The sequence below is a fragment of the Scyliorhinus canicula genome, chromosome 9, assembly GCF_902713615.1.
Source record: "Scyliorhinus canicula chromosome 9, sScyCan1.1, whole genome shotgun sequence".
Lineage (NCBI taxonomy): Eukaryota > Metazoa > Chordata > Chondrichthyes > Carcharhiniformes > Scyliorhinidae > Scyliorhinus > Scyliorhinus canicula.
The window spans coordinates 59844820-59862848 of NC_052154.1; the positions used below are offsets into that span (position 1 = coordinate 59844820).

The window sequence follows — 18029 nt, forward strand, 5'->3', positions numbered from 1 at the left end:
TGTTACGCTCTTTCTTGCGCTCCTTTATCCTCCCGATTCCACACTCAGTCTCACTCTGTCTCGCACTCTTTTTTTTATCTCCCCGGTTCTGCTCTCTAACTTCATTTAAGTTATTTAGTTATTTCACTTTGACTTGATTTCATTTTGCTTCCCTACTACTGGTGTTCTCTCAGGAGCTACTTCTTTATTAATATGCGTTTTTTGAGTTAAAAGTCATTTAAACATAATTCCTAATAACCAATGAATTTACCATTTTCCTGTGATGTCCCTCCTGGATTGTCTCGCAATCTCAGCCCGCTATTCAAGTAGAGCTGTCCCTTGCAGGTCCGTTTGTCTCCGCTCCGGCAAGGTGTGTCAACAGTAGATGAGCTGAGACAGTCTTCCCAATATATAATTAGTGGATATTTCTGCTCATGCGGCACTGGATATCGAATAAGAATTCTGATAATTTCGCAACAGTGGAGGAGTCTCGCGTGAAGGTGGCATGATTGAGCCGCGTGATGTCAGCGCACATGTGAAAACCAACACTGTACCTTTGGATGTTGTCTCTGGGGGGGCAGTAAGTAGATGAGAAATAAGAAGGGACCAAGGATTGATCCTTAGGGGACGGGGAGAGGGGGGGTTGCACCAAAGATGTTGATGAGTGAGCAGGAAGATAATCCATTATAAGTGATTCTCTGGCTATGATTAGATAGATAAGAATGGAACCAGGCGAGAGGTGTCTCATGCAGCAGGATAACACTGGAGGAAGATGGTGTAGTCAACCATGACAGATAGGTTGAGAAGGAAGAGCAGGGAAAATTTACCTTTGCACAATTGCACAAGGTCTCATTTGTGACTTTCATAAGAGCTATTTCAGTTATGATTGGAGGGATTCAAACATGGTAGATGCAATAGAACAGACAGAAACGGATTTGTCAGATGACAATCTGCTCAAGGAACCTGGAAAGGAAAGGGAGGTTGGAGATGGGAGGGTAGCAAGGATAGCAGGATGAAAAGTTTGTTTTTTGAGGAGGGGATAATGCCAGCAGATTTAAAGGAGGGACAGCAGCTGAAGAGAATGAGCCATCAGCAGCAAATGTTTTAATTCTTCAGTGAATTAATGCGTTAAACCTTGATGTAACTAACTGAGAGGATAACTATAATACATATAATCTCTTGCCATTGAACTTGAACTTACAAATGTTCTAAAATATTTGCATGTTATGTTCCTTATTAACATTGCTTCGTCTTACAAAAAGTTACGAATGATCTAATCGGTTTATTCTATTTTATCGGACATTTTCATTCTAAATTCATCCTTACTTTTCTGTATCACTGCTTGGATAATTGTGGTTAACGTTTTATAGTCATGTGCATGTTATTAGCTTATTTGTATTAATTTGGTAGAATCACTAAGTTAAAGCTTTTCCCCCGTTTGCCAAAGAAGTCAAATAGATTGTTTTGCATAACTTTTTATTAAATGTGCAGAAACATCTTGTTTTACAAAAAATATAATTTTTTTTAATGAGCAACTCCTGACAGACATAGGGAATTATGAGCTTCTGCTGTGGGTATTCACTTTGCTGGCAGTGATTAGAAGCAGATGTACTGATGAATAAGTCTGTTGTACATTCCCTAAAATCTTTTGTGCTGTTTAGATTCTTGTGGAGAACCACAAATCCCCGGAGCAAACCCACGGGACCTGTCCTAATTGCTGTTTACTGGACTGAACTGCCTGAAAAAATTGATGCTGTCTATCAGGAGCCTTTACATGAGAAGGCTGTGTTCTTTGCCGGTATTGATTTCAATATTGATTACTGTGATTTAGGGCTGAATCTTCTGACTCTTCCCACTGGCAGGATCTTCCAGTCTTGCCGATGGTGACTTCCCCTCAGCAGGTTCCCCGACGTCGGAGGGTGCGAACCGCACAAAACGCAGCAGACATCGGCAGGACTGGAAGAACCAATAGCGGGTCTCCTCCGCCACTGGAAAATACACCACGGGGGGTGGGGGGGTCAGAAAGTCCCGCCCAAGTAAATGTCAAGCAATGCAAATATTTTTTTTTTTTTAAAAAGACCTTGTGAATACAGATCCATATCATGGTAAATTTCTGGTTACATTTCTGCAAATAAACAAACATATTGAATTAAAATGATTGTTGCTCCACACAACTTACCTTGTGTTATCACCCGCAAGGGTACCACAGGCCGATGGAACTTGAAGAATCCGGGCTCTCCCGATAAGAGGCGGGGGCCCCTTAACAATGTGCTGTGCATTAGAGAAGGCCCAGTAGGAAACTACTGGAGCTGTGTATATTAACATGTTAAATAAAATAAGTTTTGTTTCTTTGATAACTCACTATGGACGTCTTCCATTGCCCCTGACAAAACCTTGCAAGACTATTTGTTGCTGCCAAAAAACCCGTAATTCATTATCCAAAAGGCAAACAATATAGGCCCATGCACACAGCAAATATTTTAACATTATTTTTGTAAAACTGCTGAGCAAATTTTGAGCCAAGCATACTTTTGGAGTAGGCGAAAGGAAATTTCAGAAGCAAAAAATTTCTACAATCTGACCAGTCATTGCCACAAGGCTACACATGGAAGCAATAATAACCAAGAACGATGTTAAATATGAAAGAGAATAGCATACTTGTATCGTACAAAGCAATAGCCTGAGACTAAAGTGTAAATCACCTCAGTTCAATAATGCTGGATAAGTCTACTTATCAATCTCTTAATCAGAACTTGAATCCAGCTGTTAAAAGATGAAAATGTAACTTTACTCAAATTTAAATCATTTGTTTTGCCGTATGTGAAAACTAAGAATATTTATTCGCTTTACTTTACTAGTAAACAATGGTTTTCTTTATTCAGGAGATCAACACTGGGTTTATAGTGCCAGTGACCTGGAGAAAGGATATCCCAAGAAAATCTCCACACTTGGGCTACCAGATGACTTACCACGTATTGATGCCGTTTTTAACTGGAATAAAAACAAGAAGACTTACATCTTTGCAGGTGACAAGTTTTGGAGGTAAGTTGAAACTCCAAATTGTTAATCAGAGGAATTTTCAGTTTTTAGTTTGAATAGTATTTTGATGTGCAGATTGTGAAGCCTCAGATTTCCCAAGCTTATATTCTTACATTGGCGATGTCATGTAACTGACAAAAAGTACAAGAAATTTCTCCATTGCTCTTAAGATGAAGAATTAATTTTATTAATTCGGTTTGTATTTCAAACTTACAGATATAATGAAGCGAAGAAAAAAATGGATGCCGGATTCCCTAAGCTAATTGCAGATGCCTGGAATGGCATCCCAGATAACTTGGATTGTGCTGCTGAGTCGGTTAGAAATGGTAAGCCTTGAAATAGACTGAGGGCAAAGTATGTCACTGATTACAAAAGAGGAAGCCAAACAACTTTGCACTTGATATCATGGAATTTGTGATCTGATAAGCATATAGAACATGGAACATTACAGCGCAGTACAGGCCCTACGGCCCACGGTGTTGCACTGTCCTGTAAAACCCTTCTAAAGTCCCTCTACACTATTCCCTTATCGTCCATATGCCTATCCAATGACCATTTGAATGCGTTTAGTGTTGGCGAGTCCACTACTGTTGCAGGCAGGGCATTCCACGCCCTTACTACTCTCTGAGTAAAGAACCTACCTCTGACATCTGTCCTATATCTATCTCCCCTCAATTTAAAGCTATGTCCCCTCGTGCTGGACATCACCATCCGAGGAAAAAGGCTCTCGATGTCCACCCTATCTAATCCTCTGATCATCTTGTATGCCTCAATTAAGTCCCCTCTTAACCTTCTTCTCTCTAACGAAAACAGCCTCAAGTCCTTCAGCCTTTCCTCATATGATCTTCCCTCCATACCAGGCAACATTCTTGTAGATCTCCTCTGTACCCGTTCCAATGCTTCCACATCCTTCCTATAATGTGGCGACCAGAACTGCACGCAATACTCCAAATGCAGCCGCACCAGAGTTTTGTACAACTGCAACATGACCTCATGGCTCCGAAACTCAATTTCTCTACCAATAAAAGCTAACACACCGTACGCCTTCTTAACAACACTCTCAACCTGGGTGGCAACTTTCATGGATCTATGGACATGGACAACGAGATCTCTCTGCTCGTCCACACTACCAAGAATCTTACCATTAGCCCAGTACTCTGCCTTCCTGTTATTCCTTTCAAAATGAATCACCTCACACTTTTCTGCATTAAACTCCATTTGCCACCTGTCAGCCCAGCTCTGCAGCTTATCTATGTCCCTCTGTAACTTGTAACATCCTTCTGCACTTATATTTCTTAGTTTTTCTTTAATTAATTGGAATTATTCATTGGCACGACTGGCTTGGCCAGCATTTATTGCCATCGCTAATTGCTCTTGTACTTGACTGGTACAATTTAAGAGTCAGCCTCATTGCTGTGGGTCTGGAGTCACATGTAGGCCAGACCAGTTAAGTGGGGCAGATTTTCTTCCCTGAAGGACATTAGTGAACCAGATGGGTTTTTATGACAATCAGCAATCATCATTAGACTTTTTAATTCCAGATTTTAATTGAATCCAAATTTCACTATGTGCCGCGGTAGGATTCAAACCCAGCCCTTACAGCATTACCCTGGGTCTCTGGAATACTGGTCCAGTGAAAATACCACTATACCAACATCTTCTATATGTAAATTAGTCTTAAACCATTCTATGATTTGACATATGTCAACATTTGTTTCAGAATTATAAAAATGAATTGTAAAGTCAGTGTTCCAAATTAATGCAAATAATAAATGGTAGAACTCATCTTGTAGCCTAGTAATTCATGCAAAAACTCTTAACCTTTGATATTGCAAAGAGGTGAGGCATCTTCCAGCCACTATTCCCCATCACCGCTCCCAATGCAAACCCCCAGACCCACAACCCTAAACTCCTCCCAGCGGGAGAGTAATTAGACAGTCTCCCTAAATCATACTCTTGTACCTCTGACTGCCTAATGCGAAGAACCTGAAACAGGTACCAAAACAAAGGCCCCTCCTCCCACCCGACCCTTGCTGTTTGCCCAACAGAAATTTGAGACAAGAATCCATGAAAACGGAAGAACATTTCAAAATTCTTGTTTATGATTGTGTATTGAATTTGTTACATTATCTTTAATTCTTCACAGGGTACTCCTACTTTTTCAAGGATTGGTACTACCTTAAAATGGAAGACCAGAGCTTGAAGATTATCAAAGTAGGAAATGTGAAAACTGACTGGCTCGGTTGTTAGGATAAACATATTTTTATCATTTATCTTATTCTCCTCCACATAGTCATATGTCTTAGCTGTAAGTTATTGTTGAAATGATAAATGTAACATTGTCTCATGGTTGTAAAGTGAAGCTTGGAATTTTACACTGAGATCAAGTACAACAGTATTATATACGGCTTTGCTATTGCAACAACATTTTTAGGTCAGTATTTTCATTATTCTGTGAGATCTAAAGAAAACAAATGGTGAAGGCACAGGTTGCCTAATGTATTGGTTTGTGTTGTGTGATGGAATTATAATGAAAAACCATTATTTAAATATTTGAAAATGCTTTCTGTACTTGACTGGTACATTTTTTTTAACACAGGCCATATTCATATAAACGTGATTTTTTTTTTTCTTTTAAAATACAGGAAATGCTTTAAATAAATCAAAACTAGTTCTTTTAAATGGTATTGAAACATCATAATAACCAAGACACGGACATAATCAGTTGTCAAAAACAAGTCACAATAACTGCTTTTTAGAACAAAGATGTGATGGGAAGCTGAAAATAACCTAAAATCAGCTTATTTGTGCTAACTGCTTTTTTTCTGAACAATGCCATTTAGTTGCACCTTTTGTAGTGCCCAGATATGATTTTAAAAATTGACAACTCACAGGAAACACTGGTGTTTCCATTTCTTATTAGGCAGTAAGCTACAAAAACATTGTGACATTTTAAAGCATTCTTGTACTAATTTTGTCTTTTTCCATAAATTTTATATTCAATAAAGTTGTCTTAAAGATGGTCGAATCCAATTTTTGTGATTATTTAGTAGTGAAAGGACAGTGAAGATGGATGAAGTTATCCAGAAACTATTTAACTCTCACAACACAATCATTATTAATATTTTAGTAAGGAGCAGGGAATCCACAGCAAGTTTAAAAATAAAGATATTTATTTTACAACAGTTCATTCATGAGGCCCAGTCAACCTCACCGGGTATTCTCTATCTTGTCAAGTCGGTTCCACACTGGTCAACCTTTTATATAGGTACGGATAAGCTACCCCACCCCGAGCGGGGGAGTTTGTATCCCCGTGGAGCACGGGGAAACAATTATCCCCACACCGTATGTCCCGTGCTGGTTATTACAAATATATTATTAATTAAATAAATCTAAGCCTGGAGCTAGACATTTTGATGAAAGTTATCTCATTAATAATGTAGATTGACTAACGTATGACAAAACAGAAGACGGAGAGGTTAGCAATGTGAAAATGCGATAACCTCATTTTGGGAATGTATAGTCTAAAAGTTCCAATTTGCAAACATTAAATAAATTATTTCATGCACATTAGGATGTGCAGTGACCTTTCTCTTGCATAACTTTACAAATCAAATCCGAAACTCAAAGTTGTGTGTGGAAGGGTGAACATCTGAAGGGCCATGCCAATGGGAAAAGAACGCGCGAGGATCTGGGTGCAGAGCGCAGGTTGTTGCAGCCAGTTGTGCTCCTATTGCTGAGAATGAAAACATAGTTTATTGTGCTCTATATACAGTTTGTTAATAAACCCTTGGCCAACTGGTGGTCGCCATTCTTTCCATTTACTATATTGGTGATGAGGAAAAACAACAGCAACTCAAGTTGCACCAAAAAAAAAAGAATTTTGAAGGCAAGTGCGGTTGTAAGAGTCTATTTCAATTGAGTCCTGCCAGAAAAAATGGCCTGCCTCTCTTCGGAAAATTTGAAGCTACCAACATGCTAACGAAATAGAGGAGGAGGAAGAAAGTTATTTTGCTAACTGCATGTGGGACCCAGTGTAACTTGATCCAAGGTTTAATGTCCCCGGATGCTCCCACATGAAGACATTTGCAGAGCCCATTGAGCTAGCAAAGAGATGTTACCCCCCCCTAAGTCCTTGATAATCTTACAAAGGTACACATTTAATTCCATAGGGAGAAGCCCAGGGAAGACCATTGCAGATTTTGTAGCAAGATTAAGACAAATTGCAGCTCATTGCTATTTTGGGTCAGTGTTGACTGACATGCTAAGGGACCGACTGGAATGTGGCATAAACAGAGAAAGCTGTTAGCTGAATCAGTTTCTAAAAAAAATTAGAGTACCCAATTCATTTTTTCCAATTAAGGAGCAATTTAGTGTGGGTAATTTAGCGGGGCCAATCCACCTACACTGCACATCTTATGGGAGCGAAACCCATGCAAACATGGGGAGAATGTGCAAGCTCCACACGGACAGTGACCCAGAGCCGGGATCGAACCTGGCACCTCAGTGCCGTGAGGCAGCTGTGCTAACCACTGCGCCACCATGCTGTCCCAGCTGAATCAGAGTTAACATTTAAATAGGTGCTGGATAGAGAGCACTGAGAAGGGTGCCCAGGGGTTGCAAAGTGTATAAGCGATGCGGTTCACCAGTTAGGGCAGGAAGCTGAAAGTAGCAGAGGTGCCAGCAGTGGACGTGCTGGTTTAAGTAGAGACAATAATGCAGAAGCTGGAAGAGCCACAAAGTATAGAATATTTAAATGGCAGCCTAGGAATATTAGAGTGCTATTGGTGCGGGGAAAGTCACTCACCAGCAATGTGTAGATTTAGAGAAGCAAAGTGCTTTGCAGGTGGGAGGTCATTTGTGGCACAAGTGTTAAAACAAGTAGGGTTGCCCTGTACCTGCAGAGTAAATAATCCAGCCTCAGTGCATAGTATGGAGGATTGCCCAGCAGGTGAACGGAACGTTTTGTCGCTGAATAATGTGAAAGTGGGCAAGATAGCTCCTTCACAGTGGGTTTGTTAGTGAATGGCCAGACACTGAAGATTGAAGTGGACACAGGGGCGTCAGTTACTGTCGTAAGTGAATAGATCTACCGGTATCTCCAAGAGGGGATTCAGCCCCCATGGTTAAAGAATACTGCAGCTAAACTGGCTACATATACCGGAGAGGCCATAAAAATATAACACCAACACCTAGTTATGACTAGGTCCCCAGTAGAATTGGCTGGAAATTTTTTAATTGAAGGAGAAGGGCCTGCACAAACACATAAAAAAAACACCAAGACTTATTCCAAGAGAAATTGGGAAAGATCAAAGGATTGCAGGCAAAAATCAGTGTGGACCCAGAGGCCACCCTGAGATGTTTTTAGAGCAAGATCCATGCCCCTCACATTCGTAGGGAAGGTAGAAACTGAATTAAAGCAATTGGAAGATTTGGACATCACCAGGCCCATACAATTTGCAGACTGGGCAGCACCCATTGTGTTAGTAGTTAAAATAGACAAGACAATCCGCATCCATGAGAGTACAAGCTAACGGTAAACCAGACTACCAAACGAGGTAGGTACCCCATCCCTAAAATAGAGACTCTGTAAGCCAAGTTGGCCAGGGGTTTTATGTATACCAACTACTATGGGCGTTTCCTCCAAATCTATCAACATTGCAGGCACTGTTGCATTTGCTGTTCAAGAAGCACCAGGGATGGTATGGAGAACACTGCAGGAAGAGGCTTTTAAATAAGTTATGTAGGCACTCAGTCTTCATGCTTATTAGTACATTTCAACCCCTCTAAGAAGATAATTTCATCAGTGCAAATACGGAAGGCATTTCAGCATAATCACAGACCACAAGACAAAGCAATTCTACCAAGTGCTTCTACTAGGGTACAGCATTAGGTGCTATTATCAACCTAGGAATATACTTTCCAACATCAACCAGGGATAGCAAATGCACATGCCTTAAGTAGACTCCAGCAACCAGAAAGCACTTCACCTCCTCTCATACCGGACAAGATTTAATGGTCTTGAACCTTCTGGGCTCCTTAGCTGTAACAGCACAGCAAGTTAAGTACTGGATTAATAGAGACACATTGTTAACGAAGATTGAACAAATGATGCTCCTTGGATGGCGGAATGAGAAAACCTTGGAGGAAATGAAGCCTCATCAGCTCGGGAAAGGTGAGCTTGATTGTGAGGTTGGTGTCATCATTTGGGGAATGAGAGTGGCCGTTCCCATACCAGGAAGAGATCACTTTTTGAAGAGTTGCAGCCATTTGGGCATGTGCAAGATGGAAATGCGAGCGTGAAGCTACATGTGGTGGCTTGGCATCGCTGTTGATATCGAAAGGGTTGTAAAACAATGTGTGCAATGTCAGTTATATCGGAAGTTGCCAACTGCAGCTCCCTCACACCCCTGAGAATGGCAGGGCCGACCTTGGGTGAGAGTTCATCTAGATTATGTTGGCCCACTCATGGGCGTTTTATTCCTTTTGCTATTGGATGCCCATTCAAAATGGATGAAGGTATTTGAAATGAAGTCAACAACTTCATTTAATTTAATAATCTTTATTGTCACAAGTAGGCTTACATTATCACTGCAATGACGTTACTGTGAAAATCCCCGAGTCACCACATTCCGCACCTTTTCGTGTACACAGAGGGAGAATTCAGACTGGCCAATTCACCTAACAGCATTTCTTTCGGGACTTGTGGGAGGAAACCGGAGCACCCGGAGGATGCCCACGCAAACACAGGGAGAACGTGCAGACTCCATTCAGACAGTGACCCAGCGGGGAATCAAACCTGGGACCCTGGAGCTGTGAAGCAACAGTGCTAACCACTGTGCTACCATCAAACGCCACATTTGAGAAACTGCGCCAATGTTTTGACACTCTGGGCGTACCTGAAGTACTTGTCTTGGACAATAGAATGTGGTTCACAAGTGTGGAATTCCAGCAGTTCATGATGTTTGATGGACATATTCGTCACAAACATATTCACACTGTGTTATATCACCCCTTACTGAATGGGTTGGCTAAACGCACAGTTCAGATCTTCTAGGCTGGTCTGAAGAAGCAGTCCTCTGCATCACTAGGAACCAGGTTAGCACAGCTCCTGTTAGCCGACAGAACCACCCCGCAAACCAGTACTGGCGTAGCTTCTGCTGAGTTGCTGATGGGTTGTTGCCTGAGAACCAGGTTGCATCTGGTAGTTCCAAATTTGACAGGGAGGGTGGAGACAAGGCAAAGTTGTAAGAAAAAGAACCATGCTTCCACAAACATGAAAAGAGCGATCCAGTTTTTGTGAAAAATTCTGGAAGTGGACCAAGTTGGGTCCGAGGAGTTGTGGCCAAGAGGGAGAGACCGTCTTACGAAGTGAAAAGGCAGGACAAGGTTTTGAAGAAACACGTAGATTATTTGAGGAGATGGATGCCAGGGTCCAGTCCTGCTACCTTATACAACTGCCAGCAAGTAGTGTTGTTGTTGGTCCAATGGGCGAAACAATTGATCCGCCAATGGCAGGCGAAAGTGTTGCAACCAATGGAAGAGAGGAAACAGTGGCAAGTGAGGTGCTGCTAGCAAGACAGAGGTCCAGCGAAGCAGGTCCAACCAAATCTACTTTTGCAGCAGAAGCTCAACCAGTTGAACTACGTTGATCCCAGAGAAAGAGATAGTCCCCGACAGACTGAGTTTCCAATAAACAATAATAAACAATTTTGAACAGTTTATGTTTTGAGAGTTGTATAAGTTATAAATATATTCTGCAATAGGGGCTTAAAGGGGGAAGGATGCAGTAGCTTGCCCCTTTAAGGGGGGGCACACATCTGAAGGGTCATGTGACACGATCAGCCAATGGGAAAAGAGCATGGGGATCTTGGTGCAGAGCGCAGACTTTTGCAGCCAGTTGTGATCCTAGTAGTAAGAATGAGCACATCAATTATTGTGTTCTGTATATAGTTTGTCTGTTACTAAACTCTTTGTTATTTGTTAGCCAGCTGGTGGTCGGCAATCATTGCTTTTGCTACACTAAGTATCCATCATAGTTAAAAGTTGAATTGCACAGGGCCAAGAATTTCCTGCAATTGAATATTTGTAACGAATGCCATAAGTTTTGCTGGTGTGTACCTTGGTTCTCCGGTGGTGAATTGGTGCCACATATTTACTGGAGGATAGATGAGAATGTGCCACAACTAAATTGTGGTGAATCAGAAACTGCATAGCCAGTTGCCAATTACCACTGATTTTAATGGAGTAAAATTAGTATAGTTATATGTTCAATATTTCAATGCAAGAGATGGTGGAGCGAAAAAAAGATTCCAGGAAAGTAAGGCATGAAATCCTCGCCCGTGTAAATCGGGCACCCAGAATTGCTAGATTGAATATAAAAGGTGCAAAAGAATTTGAAAAGAGGAGCTGATAGGTGTGCACTATCTGCCAAAACAGTTCTGGTTTGGCCTTCATGTCCTGGTTAATGTTTCACCTTTGAGATCTTCCCATTGGAAGTTCTTTCTGCTTTTGCTATCTGGCAGAAGCAGGGAGCAATGGGAGGATGCTATGCAGGTCAACTAAACAGCATGGCACCCACCCAACTCCTCAAAATATACAGGCAGAGATGCATACGCCTGCTATTGTCTGAAAAATAATGCCTTCAAAAGCATTTATTTACTAAATAAATCATTATTCAGTTAATCTACAATTGTACCCATAGTTCCCCTCCTCCACAGACATTACAATTTAAGTGGCTGCAATACTCACAACTGTCCTTGCTGTTTACTCCACTGGGTAATTCCAACTGCTACTGGACACATACAACCAGAGAATCAAAACATTCACAACATAAATGGAGGTAATTCAATCCATTATGTTCAGTGTCAGTTCTCAAGCATTCAAAACTCATTATAATGTTCTGCTCTCTACATTGCCCTATATTTGATTCACCCATTTCATGGCTCAATTATCCCTCTGCATAATAACAGAGAGGACATCAATGGAGGACCCATTTCTCAACCCCTGTCATGTGGCCACACCGAGGGCAAAGGCCTTAATAGCCCCTATAAGGGGGCGCTGGACAGCGGCCGCGGAGCATACCGGAGGCAAGGACAGTGCCAGCCAATGATATCCCTGGCAACAGGGATGGGCGCCAGAACCAGAGGTCCCAATGATGCCGGGCACTGACGGGCAGGGGTGCAGGGATGTGGGAGGGCAGAAGGAGGGGACATATGGGGGCGGGGTCCACAGTGCCAACCGGGGCAATCGTGTAGTCTGGTGGACCTGGTTGGGTATGGGGGTATACACCACATGAACATGTTGGCCTTTCATCCCCTACAGACAATGGATATTGGAATTCAATCAGTAATGGTGGCCTTCCTCCTAGTCGCCGCAGCCCTGGGAGATGCACTGCGGATATACAGGCTGGAGCTGCTCGAGGAGGAAGAAGCTGCAGCAGCGGAGACTGTCCCAGAGGAACAGGAGGTGGCCGTGGAGGATGGAGAGCCTGTCATGATATGCAGACATGCACATAATGCGATACAGACAGGTAGCTAATGAACACAGAGAACAGGACATAACCAATCTGCAGGCAGAACACTTGGGGCTCGTTTCCCACTATAAAAGGCACGAGGCACTCACACTCCGTCTCTTTCCATTGGGGACATCCACAGAGTGAGTCAGGGTGTATATATCACATAACATCTACAGCATGTGGCTAAGAGCTAGTCTGGTTCAGTCAGACAGAGTAATCACACTTAGGTTAGCAGAGAGTCAAACTCACAGAGAACTGAGCTAACTGTGTGACAGGTTCAATAAATCAAATTGAACTAACGCCAAGGTCTGGAGTATATTTCAGTTATAGCTGCAACCAATTGCAGCCCATGTTATCTCAGTGTGCTGAACACGACATGGTACCAGTAGACTGCTATCCCAAGGTGGTTTACCTCAATCTGTTACATGACAACCAGAAAATGTATCCCAGCACCATGGAGAAGATCCAGGCTCCTCAACAGCTGCAGACCTCCGGCAATCTCAGTGCCAAATGGAGGACTTTCAAGCAAAGGTTTCTGCTGTACATCGAAGGCTCAGACCTCGAGGGTGCGTCTGATACAAGAAAGATCGTGCTTCTCCTCTCAACTGTGGGGGATCATGTGTAGAAGCCAGGTATTTCTAATACACCTAATATAGGTAAAAGATAGCTGTTTAGCGTAAATATTAAGCCCCAGTTTTAAATTAAGGATTAAAAACACATATTCTGCAATCACAAGTTTCACAAGAGGGAGGCGGTGGCCTAGCGGTATTTTCAGTAAACCAGAAACCCAAGGTAATGCTCTGGGGACTTGGGTTCAAATCCTGCCACTGCAGATGGTGAAATTTGAATTAAATAAAAGTCTAGCGATGATCATGAAACCATTGTCGATTGTCATAAAAACCCATCTGGCCCTTTAGGGAAGGAAAAGTGCCATCCTTACCTGGTCTGGCCTACATGTAACTCCAGACCCACAGGAATGTAGTTGACTCTTAACTTCTCCCTCAAGGGCAATTAGGGATGGGCAATAAATGTTGGCCCAGCCAGCGACACCCACGTCCCATGAACAATGGTATTTTCCATCGCAATCCTCAGCCATCTGTTGCACATCTAGGGGAAGGCTGGACAATACATATTTAAACACAGAAAATGCAGGATTAACTCAGCAGGTCTGGCTGCATCTGTGGAGAGAAATAGAGTTAATGTTTTGGGTTCAAATGACCCTTCTACAGAAACAATATTTGTTTGTTGCTCTGCTAATCGCCTTTATTTCATGAGATGACCCTTGAACTTATCGTCTTCATGCTCAGTAGACAGCGGTTGCAGTTATCAGGCTGCACATCTGCATCTCCAACCTCTGAATTTGACTGCCTGCTCTTCACCTAAACCATTTGTACCCCTATTCCTCCCTCCTCCTGCCTGGAGGAGGATGGATGCAGTGGATGAGTGAGTACCTGTGTTGTCAGGGATAGAGTCTAACTGCAATCACTTGACCATCTTCATCTGTTCCTCTTTGGTTGGCAGTCTCTGAAGGTAAAGAAAAAACAAAATTACTGTAGAACCAGCAAGCTGCCTGAAGCTGCAATTTTGTGGATTTTTCAATGAAGAGCTGCAACTGCCACATCTTCCTACATGACTCCTACTCTACTGCTGCATTTGATGGCTTCTTTCCAGATGCTGTAGCCATGGCCTCTCTGCTTTGTTCTACTTCTAAAAATAAGACTTTGACCTCAAATTTGCTGCTCATTTTATTCCTCAACTTGCAGCTGCCCATGTAGGAGCTGTTGTCAGAGCCCCATCACCTATATAAGTGGAAGAGTTCCTTAATCAATGACGTTGTATGTTTACTGCAGCCCCAATTGGTGTTTTGATCGCCCAGCTCGACGTACAGGCATGCGGCTGGTGTGACTCCTCAACAGCATCATGCAAAGCAGCCAACCACATTTCCATTGGGGTCAAGGTCTTTAAGATGTTGGAATGCTGAAAACATGCCTTCCACACTTCCGCCCGTGGCCACCAAAGGATTTCTGGGCCATAAATTACATTAGTCTATTTTACAGAATTCCATTGGAACTGCAGAGTTTTTCTGGTTAAGTGAATTGGTTGCACATTTCGACTTGCAGACTAGTGCTCTTGATTCATGGTGGACATCATTTTGAGGCAAGAGAAAAGAGATGGGCCTACCAAAGCCGACAGTTATAGGTGCAAGCTTCTTTACAAGTTTAGAAACTTGTAAAAGTGGGTCTGTTGGTGAATCTTTCTCAGCATTTTCCCAGCACAACAGCACTCACTGAACTGCAGCAGTGTGTTTGTATTTTCTGTCTTATTTTCTATTGTTGCGTTCATTCTTGTGTTCAGGTTAGCAGCAAGGGAGAGAGAGACAAATCTGAATTCCTTTAGTTTCTCACCGTCTGTCCATAATCAGAGGCCTGTGTTCCAAAACATCCTTTGTTTGTGTCGTTAATTTTTGAAGCAACTCACAGAGAACTCTCTTAGGATTAAATTGAGGTTTAATTTATTCATACACCCAAACCCAGGGGATGATTGCAACCCCACGTACACACGCACACACACACACACATATATAAAGAAAGGTGGATAGAATAAAAGGGAGTTTTACAAGTATGAGTAGTAACAGTGAAAAGATTTATAGAATAGATATCAGTTCACATGATTTACAGATTCCAGAAAGTCCGAATCCAGAGGGAGCTCATTCACAGAAAATTTTCAGTTCAGGCAGCTTGCTGGATGAAGACAGAGGTGCAAAATTCCTTCAAGATGATGGTGGTGATGTACCATCAATTGAATGCGAGACGAGTTGCTGAACAAAAGTATGGCTTTAATCTACTAGATGTTAGCCCTGCGGTCGATTATAGTAGAAGGACGACCGCCGGGAGTACTGGGTATTTATACCCCGCCCTGGAGGCGGGGTTAACTCAGCCTCTCGACCAATCGGGGAGCCGTCACATGACTGGTCTCAACCAACTGGTCGAGAGGCACATGACCGACCAGGGCCAATGGTAAGCTGGTGTTCTGCACCAATGGCAGGCAGCTAGGCAGCTTCCTGGATGAAGACAGAGGTGCAAAATTCCTTCAAGATGATGGTGGCACAGTGAAATGAGTTTGACATTCAGAGACTTGGGTGTGATTTAACAGAAACATTTTGAAGTGTTATTTCGGGAGCAATGGGCGGGGTGCCTCTCAATGGCCGTGTTGGCTAGATAGTGGCGGCTATATGTAACAGCACTTAGTGCCAAAAATGAGCCCATGCGGGCTTCTTGCCAGTACTGGCTGTCTCGCCATCTGTCTCATTGTCTGATTCGCCAGACTCACACCTCAGCTTCTTGCCGCTAACAATTGGAGGGGGGCTGGGGCTGCTGCATTTAAATGCTACCTCACCAATCACTTCAGCCAATGCACAAGCGTGGCAACGCGCAGACCAGCTCCTCGCTTTGGGGATGCCAACCGAAGCAGGCTTCCCGACACCTTCAGTGCGAGACATGGAATCCTGTTCCCCCGAGGGGTTCGGAGGACCAACAGCAGGGTCACCAATACCGCCTGAGTGGTTGTGTCCAAGACATTACTCAGTCTGTCAAGACCATGACTGAGGGCCTCGACATCATGTCTCAGTCACTGAGAGACATGTCCCATGCACATGTGGACATTGCTAAGGCACTGAGGAGCATGGCCCGGTCACTGAGGAGCATCGCTAAGGGCGTCGACACCACGGTGCGGACAATGGACAGCCACCAGGACTAGCAAAGCCAGATGACTCACTCCAGCTGTCCCTCCATCCCATGAAGATGCCCAGGGTCCTACAGGGACCATCAGGGAGGAAGACGCACTGGAGGCCAACCCAAGGCCTGCCATCAAGGAGATGACGGCGGTCTCCAGTTCTACCAATTCCTCCCCTCCTGACACTGACGCATCTCAAGGACAATGGAAGAACAGGACGGCACGGCAAAGCCAGTGACACCGGTAAGTTGGCCGGGGCCTTCGGCTCCAGGGGACGTCTGCCAAGGGTATCAAAGGTCACATGATGTGGAGAGCAGCAGGCTGCCTCTTGGTGACACAGCTAGACTTAGCACAAGACCAGTGTTCTTCAAACTTTTTTTCCGGGGACCCATTTTTACCAACCGGCTAATCTTCGTGACCCAACCTGGCCGACCTTCGCGACCCACACCGGCCAACCTTCGCGACCCATGCTGGCCGACCTGCGCGAACCACCATTTTCTCTTACCTTGGGCGGGATTCTCCGACCCCCCGTCAGGTCGGAGAATCGCCGGGGGCTGGCGTGAATCCCACCCCCACCGTCTCCCAAAGTCTCCGGCACCAGAGATTCGGCGGGGGCGGGAATCGCACCGCGCCTGTTGGCGGACACCCCCCCGGAGATTCTCCGGCCCGCGATGGGCCGAAGTCCCGCCGCTGTTATGCCTGTCCCGCCGGCGTGAATCAAACCACCTACCTTACCGGTGGGACCAGCGGCGCGAGCGGGCTCCGGGGTCCTGCGGGGGGTCTAGTCCCGGGGGGTGTCCCCACGATGGACTGGCCCGCAATCGGGGCCCACTGATTGGCAGGCGGGCCTGTGCCGTGGGGGCACTATTTTCCTTCTGTGTTCACCATAGTATTCACGATGGCAGAGGCGGAAGTGACCCCTTTCCCTGCGCATGCGCGGGGATGACGTCAGCAGCCGCTGATGCTCCGGTGCATGCGCGATCTTTCGCCATCCGGCGAAGTCCCTTTGGGCCCGGCTGGCGTGGCGCCAAAGGCCGTTCCCGCAGGCCAGTGGGGCGCCAACCACTCCGCCGCGGGCCTAGCCCCTCAAGGGGCGGGATTCTCCCTTACCAGGTGGGGCGGGGGTTCCCAGCAGGATGGATTGGCGTGAACCACTCCGGCGTCAGGCCGCCCCAAAGGTGCCGACGTATCCGCACCTTAAGGGACCAAGCTCTAACCTTGAGGGGCTAGTCCTGCGCTGGAGTGGTTGGCGCCCCGCTGGCCTGCGGGAAGGGCCTTTAGCGCCACGCCAGCCGGGGCCGAAGGGACTTCGCCGGCCGGCGGACGTCCACGCATGCGCCGGAGCGTCAGCAGCTGCTGACGTCATCCCCGCGCGTGCGCAGGGGAGGGGGTCACTTCCACCTCCGCCATCGTGAAGACTATGGCGAACGCGGAAGGAAAAGAGTGCTCCCACGGCACAGGCCCGCACGCTGATCGGTGGGCCCCGATGGTGAGCCAGGCCACCGTGGGGGCCAGATCGCACCACGCCCACCCCCCCCAGGACCCCGAAGTCCGCCCGCGCTGCCTGTTCCCGACGGTAAGGTAGGTAGTTTGATTCACGCCGGCGGGAACGGCATGACAGCGGCGGGACTTCGGCCCATCGCGGGACCGGAGATTCGCCGGGGGTGGGCCCGCCGACAGGTGCGGCGCGATTCCCGCCCCCGCCAAATCTCTGGTGCCAGGTACTTCGGAAGACGGCGCGTGCGGAATTCACGCCGGCCCC

The 18029-nt window shown here is 45.1% G+C and overlaps 1 protein-coding gene across 1 annotated transcript in view; it reads left to right on the forward strand.

The window, feature by feature from the left end:
• The window catches only part of mmp2 (matrix metallopeptidase 2), a 44354-nt gene extending 38308 nt beyond the window's left edge, over window positions 1–6046 (forward strand). Inside the window, exons 11-14 of the mRNA XM_038806744.1 lie at window positions 1641–1777; window positions 2862–3021; window positions 3235–3344; window positions 5165–6046. Of these exons, the coding sequence (XP_038662672.1) occupies window positions 1641–1777; window positions 2862–3021; window positions 3235–3344; window positions 5165–5268 (511 nt within the window). The 3' untranslated portion in view covers window positions 5269–6046. The remainder of the gene's footprint in view (window positions 1–1640; window positions 1778–2861; window positions 3022–3234; window positions 3345–5164) is intronic.
• Window positions 6047–18029: the final 11983 nt, after the last annotated feature.